A 21124-nucleotide genomic window follows, 5' to 3' on the forward strand; every position below is an offset into this window, starting at 1 on the left:
TTTTCTGCCTCTCATTTCAGAACGGTTTGATCACCACTGTCCCTGGGTAGGCAACTGTGTGGGGAAAAGAAACTACAGATTTTTTTATATGTTTATTTTATCCCTGTCTTTCCTGACAGTCTTTATATTTGCATTCGTTGTCACCCACGTCATTCTTCGTAAGTATGCTGCCTGAACAGATTACGTATGTAACCATTTGCCTGACTTTGGCTTTTCTGATTTATTTTGATTTACTACTTTTGATCATTTCTGGCTTTCTCTTCCTTCTCTTTCCCCATTCTCCTCCTCACCTCCAGCCTGCCCACTCTGTTTTTCACTTTCTCCATCCCTCCTCATCCCTCTCTCTTTCCTAAATCCCATCCCTCCAATGGCACTTTCCAGATGACATCTGGGCCAGGTTCCACTTACACTAACAAGGCGCCCCTTGATATGCCTGCCCTCTACAACCTCAGTGACATTGGCTGGGGATCCCCTGAAAGGCTCATCCCTTCGTTTTGCACCAGGATCTACAAACATAATGATAACCATTGAATAGCTGAGTCTATTCTCAAATGACCCCTGGTTTAAAAATATATGTCCCTAGAGGAAAAATATGACATGCTATCTATTGACCCATGGTTTAAAAATATACATCCCTAGAGGAAGAATGTGGCTGGGGACAAATACTGGATTTTCTCATACACACATATACTATACATAAACTATACATTCAATGAGATATTCAACTTTCTGCAAGAATATGAAAAAACAACCTCTGACATATAAAGAATGCAACTTTTCTTAAAAGATATATTTGAAAATAAATGATTTTAATATATTTGTATAAGAAATGAGGGTTTTGTTTTGTTGGTTTTTTTTTTTTTCATTCACCATTCTGAAGTTCATACTGAGTTTCTTTTGTCTTGGTCGTTCACTTTCCCACAATGGGAAATGTTGAGAAGGAAATTAATTGGTTTTTAACTACAAATCTAAGCTTTAAACTTGTATTAGAGTGCCACTGCCCACATTCCTGAAGCATAAGAACCCATGAACAAGCGCACAGCCTCACACTGCTGTGTTTCTGGAAGTATGTAAACAGAGAGGCCTTATTTTCTTCCCCTGCCAACATGGATGTCATGAATGGGGCAGGTTAAGGCCCGCCCCATTCCCCACTCCTGTTTTGGGGCGTCTGTGTACAGACTGGGGAAGCAGGGGTCCAGAACGATTCCCATCGGTCTCCCAGCTCAGTCAAGTGTGCTACTACATCACCTACCCGAAGGGCTCACAGCTCTTCTAAACTCCAGTCATTTCTGACTACGATTCTCTTGTCTAGATGGGACCCAAATCTGGAATGCGTGCCTGAGAGTCTAAGTTAGTGGGTTTCTGAGAGAAGCCTAGTATTTGTCAGAATCCTCTTACAGCTGGAGCTGGGGCCAGGGTGGCTTCGCAGAGACAACCCCCCCCCTCAGAGTTTTGTAAATCCCAAAGTGGCAAAAGTGGAGCCAGTCTTTGGACTTATGCACAAAAGCAGCAAAGAGAACGCCAAGGGCCTTAGATGTTGTTTTGAAGGAAACGATTGTTCACATGGGCAGAGAGTAAATCTCAATACCCCAGCACACACGGTGACACTCAGAAGTAGTATTTTTGCCTTACATTCTTTTTTAATTTTATAAACTTTCTTATTAAAAAAAAAAGCCTTGCAAATAAATAAAAATGTCACACACCAAAATTAACCAGATTCAAACTCTGAATGGCATAGTGAATTTCTGCATGGTTCACGTAGGCATGGCTTATACCCCTATGCCCTTCAGGAAAGCTCAAAATGCTTCCATTTCACACTATCAGATCATATTCCTAGCCTCAGCCTTACCTTCCAGAGCTTTCAGGCTGGCTTTCACTTGCCCAGTTGTGTATATAAATGTCAGGAAAACACATACACACACACACACACTTGTCCAGTTCACCACTCATACTCTTAGACCTCACAAGCTCTCATACCTACTCACGTGTATTCATGCACACACACACATGAATAAAAACAAATCTTTAAAAATTTGCTTAAAGTATGATGTCAATATATAAATTACAAAACACAGTCCCTCATCTCATCACACACAGCTTAACTCACACCTCCCAGTGTTTTTTTCAGGACAAGAGCAACACCATCACCCAAAAGCAGTCAGTAAATGAACTTCATCTTTGTTTACTCTGAGAACAAGAGAGACTGTCGCTGGTAGCCAAGTCCCTTAAGACCTCTGCAGCCAAAAGTTAATGAATGTGGGCACAACAGAAGAAACTGTGTAGGAGGCTGTTTTCCTGTCAAAGTGAAGAAGACAAAAGAGTAATCAAAGCTCTAATTTATGGGAAAATATACAGGCATGCATCTGCTTTCATTGAAAAAAATAATAATGTCCTGCAGATGTTGGTTCTAATTATGAATCTGCCATCTTCTTGAATGGCTTCAGTGAAATCATGGTCTCTGATCAGTAAACTGGGCGCCCTAAGGTTTACCAAATACTGTGTAGTGGATGTTTAGATGCCTGTTGTTCTTATGTGGATGAGAGCATTGAGCATGGTGTGGATGTCTGAACACTAAATGTTGGCTTCATTCCCACAGGTTCACAGCAAACGGGATTCCTCAATGCCCTTAAGGACAGTCCAGCGAGATATCCTTTCCAGTGGCTCTGTGGGGACTTGTGGGTTCAGTATGTCACCAACTCATACCCTTACCTCTTTATCTTTCTGGCTTTGGCTTTTCTTCTCATAAATCACATTCTTACTCATTCTATAAGGTGTTGAGAGCCTTAGAGAACATTTGCTTGTATGATGAATGACATCTGAACGGCACGTCTCCAGGTGACTCATGCAGCCCTGTCTAAACTGAAGAGCTATTTAGCTAGAGAGCTATGTAGGAAGACTTACCTGCCCCTGTCCCACCCCCAGAAGCCAGCCGTCGGGTTGGGCTGGCTTCATCAGGTCAGGCTGGAAGTAGAGCTGTGAGCCTGCCTGAGGACACCATGATTAGCAGGGGCTTCTGCCTTCATGGATGCCCAGGTGTGGGCCTGTTTGGGGTATGGGGCAGCAGGTGAGGCTGGACCACTGGAGAGACTGGGTTTGGGGTGCCTCGCAGTGTTCTTCTACAAGTGCAGTGACCTCTACTGTCTCTAGACAGAACTTTCACAAACCTGAAAGGTCACTCTCAAGCCATTGGGAGCAACGGGACCATTTCCCACCCTCCCAAACAGTGCACCGTAGTATTTTGAACTCTGAAAGGAAAACTGTCTATGTGTTAAGTGCTACAAGGGCTTCTGCTGAGCAGGCCTAGGCTTGTGCTGATTTGCTGGGAATCAAACGGATGGGCCTGCTGACCCAGCTCCTTAGCTCTCTTTCTCCTTCACGTAATGGGGTAGACCATACTTAGACTCTTCATTATTCTCATGAGTGGTTTTCAGAGGCTCTATGTAAACACATTCTTTTCAAAGTAAAGCCAAGCCCCAGGGTGTGGAGTGAACGTGGTGGTCATGGGTATTCGCACAACAGATGCTATCTCCTCCTGGCCCTGCAGGGCGCTGTGAGCAGCATAGGAGGCAGGTTACCTGCGCATCTTCAGTAGTCAGCTGACAGCCTGTTAATGAGGTCTTTATGGTGGAAGGAGGCTGGAGACATGTGGATGATGAGCATGGGGGGGGGTGTTGAAGAATAAATTCCACATGTCCTAGCTCCTGTTAATGATACAGAAAACTGGAGTTAGGCACAGATTTGCAAGAAGACAGACTAGTTCATGGAATCAAGGCTCATCTGAGATGCTAAGAACAGGTCAATGAGGAAGGGCATCCTTTGTTCCTCTTTCCAACACCACCCATCGCCCCAGTAACATCCAGCTTCAGAGGATGCTGCTTCAGTGGGTCTTCAGGTGAAGCTTTGCCTGTGTCTTTCACGGAATCAATCGTGCCTTGTGACAGTGGTTCTCAATCTTCCTAACGCTGCAGCCCTTCAACACAGATCTTCATGTTGGCTCCCAACCATAAGGTTACCTTTCCTCTACTTCATAGCTGTCATTTTGCTACTGTTATGAGTCATAATGTAAATATATGATATGCAGGATATCTGCTATTCGACTCCTATGAGGGTTGAGACCCAGAGGTCGAGAAGCGCTATTTTATGGGAACCACCCCCAAGGCTGGTGGCCAGTGTGTGGTAGGTGCACCTGACCTCTGATACTGCATGCTCACAGAGCTGTGCCCTCACTGACAGAAGTGCTGCCCATAGCTCAGCATCTCTAGATCTCCAGGCTTCTAAACAGGGCTCCATAACGCATCCAGAGGAGACTTTGACTTGGAGTAACCTCAGTGAACACTGCCAAATGCTCTAGGGTGAGCAGATAACTTGTGTTTCCAGACGTTCGTGGCTTCACACCTGGTCTTCTGCCCAGGGCAGGCAAAGGTTTCTCATAGCAGATTTATTCTGAAAAATATCCAGCTAAAAACTATGTCCCTGAAGAAGAGAGATGGGAGGTAAAGATGCCCAGTAGCCAACTACAATACCTTATAGAAATGTCAACAAAAATGGTGGCAGTGCTGACAAGTGAGCAAAGATGTGCCAGCCTCTACCAGCCTGGATGGTGTGTAGAGCCAGCAGGGCCCGCCAGAGTGGACAAGAAGGGAGCGAGAAGGTCACAGACAGCCTTGAGCAGAAGGGACTCTCGGTAGGCCACACACTAGCCAGCATCACAGCCAAGAGGGTCCAGCCTCAGCCTTTGGATAGCCTTCCCTTGTCTTTCTCATCTCTTCCTGCCTCTCACTGCCGCCCACCATTTCACTGTCTTCCCTTTGATCGTCACATCAAAGAAGCAGAGGCTGTGAGGAAGGGCCTCTGGCCAGTGGCCAGGTAGGTAGCTGCCCCTATCATAAGTCTATGAGAGCCCCACCCCCACCTCAGAAAGAGATAAAGGGAGAACCTACCCCAGACACACAGGACCAGGCCTTCAGCACACCCAGCCAGTTGGGTTCAAACAGAGGAGATCCACATGGCAGCTGGTCCTACAAAAAAAAATTTTTTTTTCAGCTGAACTCCTACCATGAACCAAACCTGTGGGTCACAAGCTTGAAGACAACTGACCCAGGCCTTTGAGGGATGTTCTGTATAGAAGGGCCTGGGCTGGGATGGCAGGCTAGCACACAACACATGCCTGCTTCTTTCTGCCCTCAAGAGCTAGGCGCTGTGAAGTCACGGCTCTGCTTGGGTGGGACGAGGGACAGCTTGGTGGAAGAAGCAGTGTAGCCGGATTCGTGGCCAAAGGCTGGGTGAGGGCAAGGAGGGAGAACGGTGCCACATCTGAGGACATGAGTGTGACAGAGTACCTGATGAAAGCTCCTGGGATGTGGGGGTGGGGTGGGGGCTGAGGAGTGAGTGGGGGACACTGCACTTGTAGTTCCTCATGGTGGAGTTCACTGGGGCAGGAGCTTGTAGCCGAGGTTCCTCTGATCTTGGCAGAACAGGAAACAAACAAGGACCAGCAGCACCTGACTCTATCCCTCAAGCCTGTCTCTAGTGGCCTATGCCTGCCATTTAAGCCTCAGGTTCCCCAAATGTGCCACCAGCTGGAAACCAAACAGTAGGGGACATTTCACATTCAAGACATAACGGGAGGTTACACCTGGGGTGCCTTGGAGACAAAGGGTCACAGAAGCCAAGGGAGATGGAAGAGAAATGGTGAGTTCTCTTTTTTTAACGATTTTTTATTATTATTAATTACACTTTATTCACTTTGTAGTATCCCCCCATAAGCCCCTCCCTCCTCCCCTCCTGATCCTACCTCCCTCCGCCTTCTTCACACATGCCCCTCCCCAAGTCCACTGATAGGGGAGGTCCTCCTCTCCTTCCTTCTGATCTTAGTCTATCAGATCTCATCAGGAGTGGCTGCATTGTCATCATCTGTGGCCTGGTAAGGCTGCTCTCCCCTCAGGGGGAGGTGATCAAAGAACAGGCCAATCAGTTTATGTCAGAGGCGGTCCCTGTTCCCATTACTATAGAACCCACTTGGACACTGAACTGCCATGGGCTACATCTGTGCAGGGGTTCTAGGTTATCTCCATGCATGGTACTTGGTTGGAGTATGAGTCTCTGGGAAGACCCCTGTGTTCAAATTTTCTGGTTCTGTTGCTCTCCTTGTGGAGTTCCTGTCCTCTCGGGATCTTACTATTTTCCACTTCTTACATAAGATTCCATGCACTCTGCCCAACAGTTGACCATAAGTCTCAGCGTCTGCTTTGATAGTCTGCAGGGCAGAGCCTTTCAGAGGCCCTCTGTGGCAGGTTCCTAGCTTGTTTCCTGTTTTCTTCTTCTTCTGATATCCTTCCTCTTTGCCTTTCGGGATGGGGGTTGAGCATTTTAGTCAGGGTCCTCTCTCTTGATTAGCTTCTTTAGATGTACAGATTTTAGTAGGTTTAGCGTATATTACATGTCTATATGAGTGAGTATATACCATGTGTGTCTTTCTGCTTCTGGGACAGCTCACTCAGGATGATCCTTTCCCAGGTCCCACCATTTACCTGCAAATTTCATGATTTCCTTGTTTTTCATTGCTGAGTGATATTCCATTGTGTAGATGTACCACAATTTCTGCATCCATTCTTCAGTTGAGGGGCATCTGGGCTGTTTCCAGCTTCTGTCTATTACAAATAAGGCTGCTACAAACATGGTTGAGCAAATGTCCTTATTGTGTACGTGAGCCTCTTTTGGATATACGCCTAGTTTAGCTGGATCTTGAGGAAACACTATTCCTAGTTGTCTGAGAAAGCGCCAGATTGATTTCCAGAGTGGTTGTACAAGTTTACATTCCCACCGGCAGTGGAGGAGGGTTCCCCTTTCTCCACATCCTCTCCAGCATGTGTTGTCAACTTCAAAGATTGATTTCACTGTCTGTCTCTGTTTCTCTCTCTCTCTCTCTCTCTCTCACACACACACACACACACACACACACACACACACACACACACACGCGCGCGCGCATCTTTATTATCCCATGGTAACTTTAAGATCCTCTTTAGTTACCTACACGTGAAACAGAAATGAGAACATATATGTAAAGTGCACCTCACAGGAAATGCCACTGGTCAGGCAACCAAGGGAGCTGTGTAGGGACACCTCCTCCCAGACTCCTTATGTTCTCAAAGGCGGAAACCCTTAGGAGCATGTGCCGGGGAGACCGGGGCATCCTGGGCATCCTTGCAGAAGCCCCCGGAGAGGAGATCCTGCCATTCACAATCACGTCAGTGTAGCATGGCATTAACATCCCATTAAAGGGATTACAGAAGTTTTTAATCATGACTTATTGTTCGGTGCTCCCAAAATGAAAAGTGGTTGGTAAATCAAATGGTAATTGATTCAACATTTGAAGGCTTTTCCCTGGAAAGCCTCTTTATCTCCAATTTGCATTCATGGTGATGCTTACCCGCCCAAGAGGCACCCACAGACTAATGGGCATTGGTCTATCTTAATAGAATTTGCTAGATGGATTGGCAGAAAGAAGGGCACCATGTAGCATAGTGGGAAAATAATGAAGGCACAGTTAGGCCTTTGCTAGCCTGTCCATGCTGATAGGTGTTGGAGACCAAACGACTACAAGAAAATAGCGGTGCGTTTTTGTGTGTGTGTATTACACTAAGGAGTACAAACAACCTCTTAATGTTGCCTGTAGCTGTACCTGTGCTGCGAAATCCAATGACATCCCTAGTGGCACTTCGGCAAGAGCCACCTTCTCCCTACCAGCCCTGTTCCGCTCAGGAAAAGAGGCCAATGCCTGCCCACCATCCCCAGCCAATGAGAGGAAAGAGGCCTGAAACATAAGCCTCCAATTATGTTGCTTAAGATTACAGTGTGGGTAGGGAGCTGATTAAGGTTGGACATTCTAAAATAATCCCCAAAGAAATATAATGGGAAGAAAGCAAGGTCTCTCCTGACCCTCCATTGTGTAGGACTCTTTCTCAGTTTTTGCTTGCCCTTCCAGAAAGTCTTCCTGAAGATGTAATTCATGCTTGTCTGCTCTTACAGACACATCTGTATGTGGCTGAAGGACTGCTGGTGTCTTAACAAGGACCCTCCTCTTTGCATTGCTCTACAACTTGATTTTGTTTTAAAATATTACATGGAGATAAATCTACTTCCTTTTTTAACTACTTTCTAAAACTCGAAAGTATGTATAGCCAGTGTATTCTTTGGGGGAATATTTATATTTCTTCCTTTATTTCCTGTTCCAAAAGTGAGATGGTGGAAACCGGTGCAGTGGGACACGCTTGGGAAACTGAGGTTGAGGACAACACCTTTTCCTGGGTGACCATGGCGGACAGCACCCACAGAAAAGGAGGGTGCAGCGAGGAACTGGTGCCCAGTAGATAAATTGACAGGAGCATGGTGTTTGCCTGGAGGGCTCCCCAACGCTTCTTGGGAATGCGGTGGGTCCATGGACACTTACCTGGGAATCATGCATCCGTTCCATACTGACTTTGAATTCTGCCCCCTCCTTGTGCTGTGAGCCATGTCTGGACTCATCCATTGGTGTCCGCTGCTCTGGTGAGCGGAAATTCTCCCCATGCTGTCACCCTGTGGAGGTTCTTTCTCAGGGTTTCCCACTGTTCTTGTACACCTTGCTACCTAAATGGCCTTTAGTGTCCATTTGTCAGAGTATGTTTCTTAAAGGCTCCAGTAAGAAATTTGGTCGGGATCCTGGTGACCCCCACCGTGAATTTGGAACCTTCCTCTCTTCCACTCACAGGAGAAGGTTTGAGAGAATGTAAAAGAGCCACATCCTCTCTTCACAGGGCTGGTCATCCATACAGATTGCCACAGTCACGGGTGTGTGGCCAGGTGACAGCATAGCTGTGTTTTTCTGCCTCTAGGTGGAGTCATCCATCGGATGGGTACCTTAATGGTACCCAGATGATGAAGGAGCCATTTCTGTGAGATGCACCTTCTTTATTGTAGGGTGCCAGGTAGATACAGCTGCGAGCCACCAACACGATTTCTCATGCTCAACAGCAGACCCCTCTGTGCTCAGTTCTCTCTAATGAGGACTACAAGGTTCACGCCTGAAGCCCCACCAAGAAGTAGCCCAGGACCTTAGAAATAACCAGAAAAGAGAGGGCCCATGCAGAGCCCCCTAAATGTGGTCCCTTTCTGGCTATTCAGAAATCCTGATTAATAAGGAAACCCACCAACACACATTTCACACTTGGCCAAAAAAGAACAGTCACTATCTTGGTCTTACCATCATGAGCACCAAGCCTGCAGAGCTATTTCTGGCTGTCGTGTAGACTGACGCTGCTTTGGGTCTTGGTCCCTTAAAGCCCAGGGACTGGGTTTGTTTCAGTTCTGCCATGACTTGCTATGTGAGCTCTTAAAGGTGAATTGATCTCTGGGCCTCAGCTTCCTGCCTGAAAAAAAGGGATTAGGAAAATTCTGAGAGGCTTGACTTGAGGTCTCTGTGCTTCTCTGGTGCAGAGACACTTCAGGGAAGATTTCTTTTTTTAATTCTGAGATTATAAGAAAACATGGCTTTTCTGTGCATCTTTCTGAGAAAAGAGCAGGAACTCCAAAATGCTGAAGGGTAGTTCAATGGTCTCCCACTGTGGTTGGTTATCCCCAGCCTAAAGCATTCTTAGCCATTTTCCTGGCTCTTCCCCTAGTCTCTGCATTATTTATCTCCTTACCTCCCAGCTGCAAGCAGAGCCTGTTCCCTTGAGCACAGGGCTGGTGCTTGCTGAGCCTGCTCTCTGCAACCCTCTGCAGGCCAGCACTTTTCCAAGTCTTTGAACATTCCACAATTAGCACAAACTCCTAGGAGTTCTGAGAATTCACAGCTAGCCCCTGGCCAAAAAGGAGCTGCCTGTCTTATCAGAGGCCCAGAGAGAGAGGGATAGGTTCTGGCAGTGAAAATGATTGTCATCCAAAATCATCCCTGATTCAGTCAGCAAACATCCAATTCTTATTAAATTGACTCTTGATGGAATCTGTTTCTTCTCCTTTCTATTTTTAAAAATGAGCAGAAGGGTTTTGCAACTTTTAAGAGAATGGCTGTTGCTGATATCCTTACAAGACATAGATTTCAACATCAGGCCACTGGGGCCAGCGAAATATGTTGTTGGACTGTCTGTACCTGAGGCTGAGAGCAGATATGAGGAGAAGGCTTTTTTGTTTAGTTTCCACAGATGCTCAGTCTCTTAGAAGACTGGTCTCTATCTCCCTTGAACTGGGAGGATGAGGTCAACCTAGGACCTCCAGCAAGAATTGGGAATAGACCCAGCTGAAGATTCCTCCTGTGCTGGCTGTGCAGGCTTCCAGCATTCCACACCCAGCTCTGCTCTCAGTGTTGTTGTTAGGGTCTCATGCAGCCGGGGCTGGCCTCAAAGCCACCCTGTAGCCGAGGATGACCTTGATCCTCCTGTACCCACCTCTGGGTGTACTGGAATGTCATAGGCACGCACCTTCATGCCTGGTTTTCTGCAGTGCCAGTGATTGAGTGCAGGGTATTGCGCATGCTAGGCAAGTGGTCTACACCTGGGCTACAACCCCAGCTCAGCTCAACTTCCAGCCTTTGTGTCCTCGTTTGTTAGATGGAACTGGGATTTATAAATGGGCTCCTGTGTGTCCCATTGTCTCAATGTCTGTGATCTTTTCCCTTAGCCACACAGAGTTTTTACTAATGCCACCGCCTCTGGCTCAATCTCATTTCCCTGACTTACCCTCCTCTCTGGTCACTCAATCTTGCTTGATCTTCTGAACTCCACTTCTGCTTTGTAGCCAGTGTGGGACATGACACCCTCCTGAGCCACCTCCCACCCTGACAGGAAGTAAAAGAAAGGACTTATTTGAGCCCTGGCCATTGAGCTACATGAGCCACTGTCCCGTGCACACACAAAGCTCCACCATGGCCATTTCTTTAGGATAAGCCCTGGATGAAAGCAGAGGGCTTCTGCAGCCCTAGCTAGGGGTTGTTTTGTTGTTTCTCTTGTCCTTTAGGGACCCTCTCAACCACCTCCGAAACCAACCTCCAAAAGTAGATGTAGTAATTCTCTGTGATGGTAACTGCCAGCCCACGGATGGAGAGCCTGTTCATTTTTTTCATTTGATGTGAGGCTCCATGTCCCAAGCTACAGCAATCTGTCATCTGAGGCCCTGGGTAATGTATTCAGTTCTGTCATCTAAAGAGAATTATTTTCAACCTGGAAACATCAGTGGTGACAACACACAGCTGATCTATGTCCCTCCATCCCTGGTCACCTAAGGAAAGCACGAGGTTTCTTTACTCTCCCCAGTCTGCAGTTGATTGCTTGGAGAATTTAAGATGTGTATTTAAACCCCAGATCTGCCCCAGGATGAATTGGTTTTTCCTGAGAAACATCTGTATCTTGTAAATAGAATCTTACAAACATTTGCGGGACAGAAAAATTCTCTCATCCTTTCAAATGACCGCATTCTTGGTTGATCAATGCCATCTGGTGAAGAAGGCCAAGCTGTTCCTCCTTCAGTGAAGACACATCACGTTGAATGCCTGGCTTCCTTTCACTGTCCTCTCCCAGTGCCTAAGCACAGTGTCCTGTGCCCAGAATTGGCTGTGCAGCTGGGCAGTGGCCTCTAAGAAGGAGCACCTAGCAGGCATGAGCGTTTCTCACCCACTTCGTAAGCTGAGACCTGACAGTCCACAGAAGCAAAATGTCCTGACGCTCAGAAGCCATTCTGTGGGAGAGAGGTGTTTCTTGGTGATGTAGTCCTCAGCATTTAAGAAACCAAACTCAGAGGGACATTCACTAGTTAGCCCTTTCATCGAAGATCTGAGGCACTGCTAGCTTCTATCCATCCTTGGTTTTATTACAATCAGAGAAGGTGAAGGTCAAAGGGGAAACTGGTCCAATGGGAAAACTGTCCACTCTGAGAAAGTAAGTGATGCCCAGGAAGTCTAGTAGCCACTTCAGCGCTGTGAATGTCCCTCTGCACTGGGGAAGGAGGTGGAAGAAAGTATGGGTGTGGCCCTGGCCTGAAGGAGGGAGGCTTCCAGTTAGAGAAGAGGAGATAGGAGGCTAGAATAAGCCCAGAACCTGCCTGTGGGGTCTTGGTGCTTCATCTCCGGTCATCCACCTCTCGGGTAGGCATGGGAAGTCCATACTCGCCTTCTGTTGGTCTCCTTGACTCTCCCACTGTGCTAGAGGCCGTGGTATGCTTCTTCTCCGTCTGGTCCATTGTTGGCCTCTCAGGTTTCCACACATACTTGATCAGCTCCAACCAGACAACAAATGAAGATGTAAGTTTCTGGCTGTAACACATGGGTATTTGCATGGTTAGACTTGGAGGAGGAAGAGGATGTGAGAGGTCAGGGGTCACCTCTCAAACACACATCTCACCCCAGGTGTGAGAACCTTGAGGGCAGAGAATGCAGTGAAAACCCTGCCGGGGTCAATGGCGCCTCCCTGAATCCTATATTTTGCAACAATGCTATTCACATCCTAAGATGAGCCAAGTGACACCCAGTTCTGACCTTGGGAAGCCTCTTCAAGTCCTCTTACATAATTTCAGAGGCAGCTTGTCACACTTCCCCAAACCAAAACAGACCAAGGCAGGCTGACATCTTAATGTCTAACTTTCATTCTCAATATCTCTAGCTTCTGGAGGAAATAGCCTTGGCCAGAAGTTGAACTTTGAGTTCAGGAGCATCTGCCTATATATATAATGTAGGGAGAGGAAAGGAAAGAAAAAAACAACAGGAAATAGCCGGGTATGGTGGCACATGCCTGTGAGCCCAACATTCAGAGAGGCAGAGGCAGGAGGATCACTATAAGTTCAAAGCCATCCTGATCTACAGATAGAGTCCAGGATAGCCAAGGCTACACAGAGAAATGCTGTCTCAAAACAAAACAAACAAAAAAACAGGAAATATAATATATGAGTCTGGAAACGATTTCCCAGCAAGTGTGGTTCTCACATGCTCTTCATCCTGAGTTTTTGTTTTGTTTTGTTTTGTTTTGTTTTTTGTTTTTTTTCTGTCTGTGCATCTTAAATATCTCCGAACAGATCCAGTTTCCTTAAACAAAAGCTGAGGAAAATAGATGATGATAAAATAGAGGAGATAAGAAACTGCTAGAACAGCACATTCAATTTGGTAACTATGAATATTGGAATCTGCAAAACAGACAATTTTAACAGGAGGCTGCATTCTCAGCCTAAATTGGCAGTTAAGGAACTCACGCTAATGCTGTTTCAGTTCGCATTCACTTTATTACAGCTTAGGGTTGGGGAGGCCGGAAATATGGCTCAATGGATAGGAGCACTTGTGCAATCATTAGGACCTGAATTTGATTCCCCAGAGCCCATTTAAAAATCTAGACATGCCACACATGCAACCCCCAACATTGGGATGGGGTGGGGAGGCAGAGACAGTCAGAGCCCCTGAGCTCACTGGCCAGCCTAGCTGAAGCCACGAGTTTCAGATTCACTAAGGCAACAGCATCTCCAGAGAGCAGTAGAGGATGCTGGGCATCTTGTTCTGGCTTCCGTATGCCGGGCACATACCTCTACATACTCATGAGTGTATGACCACACACCTACCCCACACAACACACAACAAGTAAATATGATGTAGAGTGCAAGATGTGAATATGGAAAACAGTCTCCACTGGGGGTGCTGTTAGAGGAACTTTCAGTGCCTTGGTGTAAGATTAAATGAGGATTTTTGTCCCCAGCGAGTGTTGCTCTCCCTAATCTAAGCTTTCCTGTAAATGCTTGCTTATCTCAGAAAACTGTTTGTAGGGCTAGCAATGGAACCAGAGTTTGACATGCGCTAGGCAGGTATTCTCCCACAAAGCTAATTATATCCCAGCCCTTACTTGCATCTTTTGAAGGCATCTCTGGGTCCAGTTTGCCAAAACCTTGGCATTGATACTTCATACCTCATGTGTTATTGGTGCTCCTTTTCTTTCAGATCAAAGGCTCTTGGTCCAATAAAAGAGGTAAAGAAAATTACAATCCCTACAGCTACGGAAACATCTTCACAAACTGCTGTGTCGCCCTATGCGGGCCCATCTCTCCCAGGTAAGAGGCGGAGAACGGTGCACTCACCACAGATCTCGGGAACGCATATACCTTTTTCCTGCCAACACAGCTCAGAGGCAGATGCCTGGCCCCAGCCTGGTAGAGCTGACCCCGCCCACAAATGACCCCCAGCTTCACTCTCTCCTGTGTGCTGCTTAGACACACTCAGTGGCATAGAAGCCTGGCTTCATTTGGTCATACTTCACTTCTTTTTGATCCTGAACTGAGTCTGTGTCCGGTTGGAAAGAAACTCCCTCTGTTTCAGAACAGGAAAACAGAAGCATGTGACCTTGCTCATTGCCGGTGGACACTGAACTTCTGGGATGAACTTGAGACCTGTGATTAGCATAGTAAGGGAGCCAGAGCTGTGTGTAGGAAACAACTAGAAATCATACAGGAAAAAAATGCTAAAGGCACCGGCTGTGGTGCTCACATAGTCCCAAAGGAGATCTAGCAAAAATGGAGTAGGTAATGTAGGGGTGACACTGAAAATGATATTACTCTTGGCAGTGGCTGGCATTCTCAGTCTCTCTCTCTCTCTCTCTCTCTCTCTCTCTCTCTCTCTCTCGTGTGTGTGTGTGTGTGTGTGTGTGCGCGCGCGCGCGCTCTAGCCTCCTAAGTGCTTTGTATTTATCAACTTTTAAGATGTGCATTCCATGTCTGTGAAGTGGATACCATTATCTTCAGCTTTATGGATAAGTAAACTGAGGCACAGAACCTAAATAATATGCCCAAGATGACACAACTAGCAAATGCTGGCTTAATCAGGCCATCTGACTTTGGAAATAGTGATTGTATTCCCACATCAGAATCATACAAGTTCAAAAGACACCCAACATTGGATTATTTGTGTTACACCTGAGTATCATATCTCTTAAAAATTAATCTATCATCTATGGATACTGATTGAGCAGGTGGGTATTCCTGACAAGGTGTCTGGGTGAGTTTCTGATTGAGTCGTACCTCCTTCATCTGGCCTCAAATGTGTGAAATGAAGACAAGCTACCAAGATGTCTGGATAGTCAAGCAGGCAGTCCCCTGTTGTGTGTAGATCTCACTGATGCGTGCTTTTGGGGTGCACACTTCCTGCTCCTGCCAGCCTCAGCTAACCCTCACGAGAGCTAAGAGTCATGGGGTGGGTGGATATCTCTGGTGTGTGTCCAAGGCCATTCAGCCACAGGGCCAAGCTTCTGGGCTCATATCATGGTGGAAACACTGGATAACTAGAAATAGGGCCTCTCCCGACTTCGGCCAGGAATGCTAGGAGAGCAGTATGACTTTCTCCTCTTGAGCTGGAGGGTCTCTAGGGAACCTGTCTAACCTTTAGGGGCTCCTCTTAGGATACAGACAGACAGGGACAGGCAAAGCCTAGAGAACGGGATCGCCTTAGATGAGGGTCAGGCCTGTCAGGTGGGTATCAGACCCTCCTGAAGAGCTCCAGTTCCCCCTAGGCTGCCTTCTTGGGGATCCTTAGGTCAGGAAGTCTCTTGAAAAGCTATGAATTTCCCACCATCTTGGACTCTCTTCTGTGAGCATGTTTCTGAGTCCTAGAGTAGGCTTTGGAAGCCTTGGAGGAGCAGAAGAATAAAGACCCAAACCATTCTTTCCTTAACAAGAACACACACTTGAGTCTAGAGGAAAAAAACTGAAAACTCCTGCATTTCACCACATCTCTTCCTACTCCTGGGTCCTGGATTTGCATGTGGCCCTTTTTATCTATTCACAGATCAAAACCTGTCATGACCAAAATGTCCTCCCTTACAACTAGACTGACTTAGTGTTTGTACTGGCTAGTTTTATGCCAACTTGACATAAGCAAGATTCATCTGAAAGGAGGGAGCCTCACTGAGAAAATGCCTCCCTAAGATCAGCGTAGGCAAGCCTAGAGGGCATTTTCTTAATTAGTGATTGATGGGGCAGGGCCCAGCCCATTGTGGGCAGTACCATTTCTGGGCTGGTGGTCCCGGGTTCTATAAGAAAGCAGGCGGGGCAAGCCATGGGGAGCAAGCCAGTAAGCAGCACCCCTCCATGGCCTCTGCATCAGCTCCTGCCTCCAGGTTCTTGCCCTGTTTGAGTTCCTAACCTAACTTTCTTTGATGATGAACAGTGATATGTAAGATGAATAAATCCTTTCCTCCCCAAGTTTCTTTGGTCATGGTGTTTCATCACAGAAATAGTAACTCTAACTAAGACAAGTTGGTACCAGGTTTATTGCTGTGAGAGACCTGACCTTGTTGTTTTGGGGATGATTACAGAAGGACTTTGGAATGTTATGCAAGAAAAGCCATTGAGTGTTCAGTGTTTGATGAGCTATTCTGTAGGAGCTTGAAAGACAAGAATGTTGAGGGCAGTGCAGATGATGAAGGCCTGGCTTGTGAAGTTTCAGAGGGAAGTTTAAAGACTCCATCGGGACATTTGTTGTTCTGGATTAAGATCCTGTGGTTCTGCTTAGCTGGAGCTAAAGAATCAGCTGTGATTTACAAGAGACCAGAACTACTGAGGTGAACTCTTTGCTTAGCTGGGATCTCAGTGCTAGTCACCTGGAGCTGAGAAATTGGCAATGATTGGGAAAAGTGTTTCTGGAAAGTGCTTCCTGAGAGTGAGCACACACAAGCTGTGTTCCAGAGGAGGACAAGGGTGTATCTCATCTACTGGCAGTCAAAACTAAGAGTCACCCAGGTGGTACTAGTTTTGAAGTCATGAAGGAGTCATGGAGAGCAGCCAAGGCTTGGCACAGTGAGAAGCCAGGAAATGCTATTGGTGGAGGTATGACCTCAGTGGCTTTTGAAGACCCAGGATTGAAGGGTTCAAAAGAAGTTGAGAGTTGGCACCATGAAGAAAGCCTATGAGAAGCAACTGGTGAAAGCGAAGCCCAGTTGCTGCAGAAGAGCCCACCATTTTGGAGATGCCAGTACCATGACATGACCAAGAACAGCAGCAGCAGTGGAGTGAAGCCAGCTAGAGCCCAGAAGACAGGCTGTGTGTTGCAGACCTGGAGAAGTGACCCAAGCCTCTTGAAGGATCCTGGAAGACCATGAGTGAATTCGAGATATTGGACATTGAATTGTTTATCCTATTGAAGTTTGGTTCTGCTTTGTTCAGGTTGTGACTGTGGCCTGGCTCTTCCCTCTGGAAGTGAGAAGGTATTTTATTTAAATTTTATTTTTACAGGAGCCCTCAGCTGAAAGACTCTGAGCTTTTAAAAGAGATTTTGTATTTTTAAAGAGATTAGAGATTTTGAAGAGGCTGAAATTTTAATATGTTTGAATTAGTAAGGACTGTGGGACTTTTAAAGTTAATTATGTTTGATATTGTGATATTAATATGAATGTGTCATCTTGGGGATAAATGAAAAAGGAAAGGTTCTAAATGAAAAGTGATGCATTTATGTGTCAAGTTGGCAAGGTCGGTTGTACTGGTTACCTTTATGTCAGCTTAACACAAGCTAGAGTCACCTGTGAGGAGGGAGCCTCACTCTTAAGATCTGGCTATGGGCAAGCCTGTGGCGCATTTAGGTTCGTGCCTAGGGAAGTGTCTAGCCCATTGTGAGCGCTGTCATCCCTGGATTGGTGGTCCTGGGTTCTACAAGGAAGCAGGCTGAGTAAACCACAGGGAGCAAGCCAGTAAGCAGCACCCCTCCATGACCTCTGCATCAGCTCCTGCCTCTACCTGTTTGAGTTTCTGTCCTGACTTCCTTTGATAATGAGCAGTGATGTGGAAGCATAAGCCAAACAAACCCTCTCCTCTAGCTAGGGCTAGATTAAGTTCTGGGGGCTCTGTAAACTGGTTCAAACCAGCCCAAACTGGTGGGTGCCTATGGAGATTACATGACTTCGATCAAGGCATGGCTCCTGAAGGCTACATGACTCTGATCAAGGCTTAGGAGCTTCTCAGAGCAGTAACTAAGCAACCTTATCTCCCTAGGCCATTTGTCCTGGCTGAGCTGGTTTCTGTGGGGTTTTTTTCTTGCAACTAAAGTTTCTTTTTCTGAGGAAGGGAAAACTCAGGCCTGTTCTCTCTCGGCATGAAAATGAAGCCTGTCACGAAGTTGGTTTGGTCAGGCTTATTTAGCCAGGCCCTCTCACCCTAATTAAGGTAGTGTTTTGGTTGAATTAGGGCCACAGTCTTTAAGATCCAGGTCCTTTGGAAGGGACACTCTTCAAGACTGGCCCTCCACACAGAATAGCTAGAATTGCTTGCTAAAAGATAAAGTGAGATCTGCTGACTGACGTGTTTCCTTGAGCAAACAGTGAGTCTTGAATTAGCTCCAGTCTAGAAACAGCCTGGGAGTCCACAGAAGGGGAAATGGGTGGGGCTGGGAGCATGTGTGGGATGAGCAGAGAAGGATGCTGTGGATTGATGATAGGGACTGCAGGTCTGTTTGGGTAATTTGATGGAAACTCCATGGTTAGAGGCCATGCAGTTTGTGAGATTGGCACACTGATCTGTGTTCCATTTTAGCCCTGGGGACCCGGGTTGCCAGCTGGAGTGACCTCAACTGCCTTATCCCCCACCCCTTTGACTCGACCTGACAGACTCTGCTATGTCCACAGGGAAAGGACTGAGCCCCCCTCACTGGGTTAGTGGGGTCCCCAGGATTGAAGATGAGGTGTTTGTCTTTGCCCTTCCCTCTGTTCTGCCCACACAGAGCAGGACCTTCCTTTCAGGAAGCCTGCTGAGTGGCACCATCTACCTCAGACTTGGCTTCAGTTGCCTCTGCTGTGTTATAAAATGTACCACCGGGTGTCTGTGACTAGGGGAGTGTGTCTCCCTGCACATTGTCATCGGAAGTGCAGAGGAGGATACTGGGAGTGGCAACCAGGGCAGGAGCGGGGGGGGGGGGTGTCCAGGTGTCATACAAGTCTGACAGAGGAATAGCCAGATCCGTGGCATAAACCTGGAGTAAGGAATTCATTTGGACACCACTGAATACACGTGGTGGCTAAGTGCTGTGGTTGGTGTGGGGTACACAATAGAAAGAGGCCATCTTGTATGCCACATAGCCAGGGACATGTAGCATAACAGTGACATTTTGATCTTGCCCAAAGAATGAGTAAGAAGGCATTCAGGTAAGAGAGAGAGTTTTGATAGACAGAACAGACGCCATGCACAAGAGCCCTATGATGAAGGGGGTAGTCTAGTTGATCAAGAGAAACCAGAAGAGTTCATGTACAGGAGAGATCTGGGGAAGAGGAAGAGACTGAGCAGATGGGTAGAGTAAGAGGGGACCTGTCTCACTCAGCGTTTTTAATGGCTGTGAGAAAACACCACGACCAAAAGCAACCCAGAGAGAAAAGGGTTTATTTCATCTTCCAGTGTGCAGCCCATCATCTAAGAACCACCCATTGTAACCTCCCTGGGGCAGGCGGAGCTGTCCTCCGGTGGTCATTTGTACCTGTTACCGCAGACCTCACCATAGCTGTGCACCCTGTTCAGGCCTGGGGGCCCCCTCCCGAGATTCTAAGCTAAGTCCTCTGCTCCTACCTGTGTAGTACTTTCCGGTGCTCTAGCAGAGCATTACAGGGGAAAGGCTTAAAATAACTTAGAGCTGTCACAGTCTGAGAGCAGAAGCCTGAACCGAAGGCACCAGCCATCAAGCCATGCCCCCTCCAAGTAGGAAGCCCCTCCTTGCCCTTCCCAGCCTCCGGCTGTGGCCAGCAGTCCTTGGTTGGTAGTTCTGTGTTCTAGTCTGCATGTCTGTGTTTCATGGTCTCCTTCCCATGTCTGTTTCTGCACATGGCACCGCTGTCTGCATTCTCTTCTTTAAGGACAGCAGTCACAGTGGGCTAAGACCCTCCACAACTGCTTAGGAACCCACCTTCTCATGGTAACTATAGGTTACAGATACATTCACAGGTTGAGGGATCAGCACAATTCAGCCCTTTTCAAGGCAATGTCAGCGGACAGAGGACTGGGAGAGAAAGTGGCTTTGGTGGGGATGGAGAAGAATGTTGGGAACAAGTATGGCATTGGGAGGCGACTAAGAGAAAGCTGCTGGGGTCCATAGCAGGTGACAAACATTTTGACTGAAAAGGGGAGCAACCAGTGCCACAGCCTTCTTTAAAAGTAGAAGGGACAGGTGAGGATATAGCTCACTGTTAGAGCATTAGTGGAGCATACACAGGTTCAAGCCTCAGTGCCCTAAAGGAAGAAGTGATAGAATTTGTTAACTGGTTTTGTGTGGAGGATACATATGGACTATTCCAAGATGCCAAGGCGGGTCCATCACAGAAAGAGCCTGTTTTAATCTCATTTTCTCTTTCTGTGGTAACATACCTTAATAGAAACAACTTGATGGAGGAGGGCTTATTTTGGCTCACAGTTCAAGGGTGCTTCATGATAGGAAGTCAGGAAGGAGGAGCTTGATACAGCTAGTCAGTCACATTGTATCCACAGGAAACAACAATGAATGCTGCTTATGCTCAGTTCACTTTCTCCTCTTTATGTAGTCAAGGATCCTAGCCTAGGGATAGTGGCACCCACAGTGGGAAGATTGTACCACCTCAATTAACCTAATCAAGATAACCCCCCTCAGACTTGCCCAGCCGCTCATCTCCCAGGAGATTCTGGATCTCATCAAATTGACAGTTGAGATTATCAATCATAGAGGGATCCCAGGCCTCGACGTTTAAATCATGTTGCCATCATCTTTGAGCTTTTCCTCACTCTGCCCTTCCTCTGTTTGTTCCTCTGCAGCCTAATTGACAGAAGAGGGTACGTCCAGCCTGACACGCCGCAGCCAGCAGCACCATCCAACGGGATCACTATGTATGGGGCCACGCAGTCGCAGAGTGACATGGTAGGAACTGCCCACAACAGAGACACTTCCCTGTGACGGCTTCTCTTCTTCTGATATGCCCTCTAACCTCTAACATCTGGAACACTCACGTGACTGACATGCTAGCACGGGGGAAGTGAAATGACCAAGTAGGACAGTATCCAGGAAGGAACCTCGCTATCTAGTCCAGCTGGCTTGTTATTTAACACACACACACACACACACACACACACACACACACACATACACACACACACAATCTCTTGGCTCCAAAAGCATTTGTCACAT

At 47.0% G+C, this 21124-nt stretch overlaps 1 protein-coding gene across 4 annotated transcripts in view; it reads left to right on the forward strand.

Annotated features, from left to right (window-relative positions):
* Zdhhc14 (zinc finger DHHC-type palmitoyltransferase 14) overlaps window positions 1-21124 on the forward strand; it is a 284482-nt gene that overhangs the window by 195739 nt on the left and 67619 nt on the right. For 3 of the 4 annotated variants that reach the window (XM_055615905.1, XM_055615902.1, XM_055615903.1), the window contains exons 4-8: window positions 21-158; window positions 2597-2645; window positions 12172-12274; window positions 13949-14058; window positions 20755-20857. In XM_055615905.1, coding sequence (XP_055471880.1) covers window positions 21-158; window positions 2597-2645; window positions 12172-12274; window positions 13949-14058; window positions 20755-20857 — 503 coding nt within the window. The remainder of the gene's footprint in view (window positions 1-20; window positions 159-2596; window positions 2646-12171; window positions 12275-13948; window positions 14059-20754; window positions 20858-21124) is intronic. The other variant, XM_055615904.1, reaches the window with a different exon arrangement.

The sequence above is a fragment of the Psammomys obesus genome, unplaced genomic scaffold, assembly GCF_907164565.1.
Source record: "Psammomys obesus unplaced genomic scaffold, mPsaObe1.curated_primary_1811, whole genome shotgun sequence".
NCBI classification, from domain to species: Eukaryota; Metazoa; Chordata; class Mammalia; order Rodentia; family Muridae; genus Psammomys; species Psammomys obesus.